This window comes from Theobroma cacao, chromosome 4, assembly GCF_000208745.1.
Source record: "Theobroma cacao cultivar B97-61/B2 chromosome 4, Criollo_cocoa_genome_V2, whole genome shotgun sequence".
Taxonomy (NCBI): domain Eukaryota; kingdom Viridiplantae; phylum Streptophyta; class Magnoliopsida; order Malvales; family Malvaceae; genus Theobroma; species Theobroma cacao.
Window position 1 is genome coordinate 12,160,090 of NC_030853.1, and position 3,679 is coordinate 12,163,768.

Sequence of the window (3,679 nt, forward strand, 5' to 3'; positions counted from 1 at the left end):
TGAATTATGATCCTCAATTGTTGAGTGACATTTTTCAAATGAAATGCAAGATCATCATCATATTGAGCATGTTTACTTTATATGTTCACAATTAAAGTAGAAAAGTCCATAACCATCTTAGTAGAACAGCATGTGATAGATTTAATTTTATGCGATATATTAAATGCTATGCATGCTAATCAAATGAGACCTTAATAAAAGAAAAGGATAAAATCCCTCGATAAATATTGAGTCACATACCACGTATGATTAAGTTGCCTTCCACCATATAGCAAGATAACCTGGCTGCTCTTTTAATCGGAGGCTTGTTGAGCACACTCAAGGCCACACTTTTACATGAATATGGTTACCCTATTGGTGGATCTTACTTAACTAGTTTCATAAAATCCGGATGCTTGGAAACTTGATTATTATGGAAACTGGAGGCAAAGGCTAGGCGAAACATATATGATATGTTTAGGCAATGTGTTGTCACCTAGCTGATCTCGGAATTGTATAAAGATACAATTGGTAAGCTCAGTCACCTACTTAATATATCTATCATGGTTTGTTGAGCACACTCAAGGCCATGACTACATGGATGGGATCCTAGCCCACTAAGAGAATCCTAGTAGATATCTCTCGAGGTGATATGGAGGGTTATCATCTTGTAGAAAAGAGTTGGAGAACTATTTAAAATTTTAAAACCTTGTTTTAAGTAGTTTAGGCATGATGTTTACTTATTGTTTTATTTTATCTATTTAGGCATAATTTATATACATGGCTAATAATCTGTCATTGCGAAGCATCTTGGATGCAAATAAACTCACTGGCCCAAACTTCCTTGATTGGTTTCGGAACCTCAAGATCATCTTGAAACAGGAGAAGAAATCCTATGTCCTTGACACTCCTATTCCACCAGTCCCTGCTACTGATGCTAATGCTGAGGATAAGGAAGCATATCAACGTCATAAAGATGACAATGATCGAGCAACATGCGTGATGCTAGCCAGTATGACTCCTGAGCTTCAAAAGCAACATAAGCATATGGATGTTCAATCCATGATTCTTCACCTTAGAGATTTGTTCGATAAGGAAGGGTGCACTAAAAGATATGAGATCTCTAAAGAACTATTCCAATGCAAGATGGTAGAAGGTAGTTCTGTTAGACCCCATGTGCTGAAGATGATTGGACTCATTGAGACTTGGAAAATTGGGATTAGCAATGGATCATGAGCTAAGTATAGACTAAGTTTTACAATCTCTTCTTGACAACTTTAGTCAGCTCGTGTTGAACTTCCATATGAATCGATTGGAAGCCACTCTTCTCGAACTTCTAAATATGCTAGACACAACAAAGAGGTCCATTAAGAAAGATAAGGGATCATTACTTCTTGTTTCTTTTTCCAAGGCTCATAGTAAGCAACAGAAAAAGAAAGCCCAAAAAGGGAAGAAAGTAAAATCCCAAAATGATAAGGCCTTGAAGCCTAAGGGAGGTGTCAAAAAACACAAAAAGAAGGACATTTGCCATCATTGTGGAAAACTTGGACATTAGAGGAGGAATTGTAAAGAGTACCTAGCTATTGTGAGCAAGAAAAATAAGCTGATTGAAGTTTTTGATTCAGGTACCATTTGCTAAATAATTCTACTTTATATATTAAAGGTATATGATACCTCAAAGTTGGTTCTCATATGTTTGACATATTGCAAGGACCAAAGATAAAGATGAGTAGGATCTTGGCTGAGGAGGTGACCACATGGATGGACTACCTAAAGCATTAAATGCTACATTTGATGGTTACACTCCTATTATCTCGACATGTTGGATAATTTATTTGGATGTTTTTGAAACATTAATTATGTGATTGCCATGGGAATGGCTGGTGAAACATTTGTCGTTAGCATTTGGATGTGGAAGCTTATACGTTTCAAGTTTGAATAATTATTTGGAATAATTATGTCATATTTAATTATCCATGCATCATGTTTATCCTTCTAATGATATTTGATCAATTATGAAATATGTTCAATTGATCAAAAGATTGAATATTGATTCATATAAAATGGAACTTTCTTAAGAGCAAAACATAAAGATGAATGTTCAAGAAAGAAAGCAACTTCATATTGCAATATGATTTGGTCCATATCTCTCCAACATAAAAGCCCATTATGATATTCCAAACCAATATGATTCCAAGCTTACATTGAGATGTATATATATCATGGAATATTCAAAAGAGTTTGAATATTATTCTCACAAAGGATCTTGGATTTAATGGGAGCCCAATGACAATAGAAAGCTTAAAAGGGCCAAATGGCATAACATAGAGTGACACATGCTGTATTGACCCGGTACTCTCATCGAGCCCGTGGCATCCGTCGCGATGTCTCAATAGACATTCATTACCCTAAATGCCAACCGAAACCTCGCAAGGCTTAATATTAGTTTTTGCACCACCCTTGTCAGCAATAATTACTAAATATCAAATTATAAAAGATTATAAGCTATTTCCAAATCAAAACAATAATAAACAAATATTTTTTATCTCTCAAGGGCATTTTGGTCATTCTTTCCAAAATTTTTGAAACCTGCTGAAAATATAATATATAGGGGAAAATACACATTTCATAACTAAAAACAAGTTTTTATGTCTAAAACATTCATTTAAGGTGAAATTGTAGCTAATAGAATAAAATAAAAATATTAAATGAAATATTTCATTTTCTTATAAAACAATATTGATAGAACTCTGCGTAAATAATTTTTATAGCGTAAAAGCAAAATAAATTCGTACATACAGTAACATAGATAACCAGAGTATGTAATTTAATTTACAATGACGTGTGGGCCTCCGAACTACCAAAGGTAACAAAGGCTATGGACCTACAATTTCTGAGGAGGCGAGTCCAATAATAACGCTCGACGTAATCAGCTATTTACGGATTGTCCTGATCCTGGAATGACTGGAAATGAGGGTGGTGAGTTTATATAAACTCAGTGAGTAAACAAACATCATCTAAAATATCTAAAGTAGAGTAAATGGAGACAACTTAAAATAGGTCATCGCACTATGATTCATAATGTTTCAAACTCATTTCAACTAAATAAAATAATTTCATTTCACTCAAATAATCAACATGGCTTATGAATTTCTTAAAAATTTGGCTCGTGCCAAAACTCATTCTCAGGGATACCTTGGCCGGGGCATCTAACCGAGTCCGCCAAGGCTGTAAAAGAAAAGTTCATATACGCATAAAACACATTTTTACGTTTAAAAGCATAGTCGTTCCTTGACGTTGGCTGAGTTCACCCTCACGTGGTGGTTTACAGTGTAATGAACTCTAAAGCTTTACCTTAGGAGATACCGTCCGCGCCTCTCGTACCTAGGTAAAATATAACCGAGTTTACCGTGCCCCTCTCTAATAAGCTAGTCCACGGAAACCCACCACTACAGTGACTAATCAATATCCCACCGAATCGATAAAAGTTTCGACAGCATGACATGGCAATTATATTACTACCCAGCCTGTTAAAGCAAAACAAACAGTTCATACAATTTCAACACAATTTCCAATTCAGCCATTCATGCCAATATCACTATAAGCCATTCAATTCAAACCATAAATTTGCAACATAATCAAACAGTCTCCAATTACTCAATTTCTAAAATCATCATTCAATTTCAAAATGATTTATAAA

At 34.8% G+C, this 3,679-nt stretch overlaps 1 protein-coding gene across 1 annotated transcript; it reads left to right on the forward strand.

Annotated features, from left to right (window-relative positions):
• On the forward strand, nucleotides 760–1,215 carry LOC108661573. Its single transcript, XM_018119005.1, has one exon. It carries the CDS (start codon nucleotides 760–762, stop codon nucleotides 1,213–1,215), a length of 456 nt encoding a protein of 151 aa, XP_017974494.1.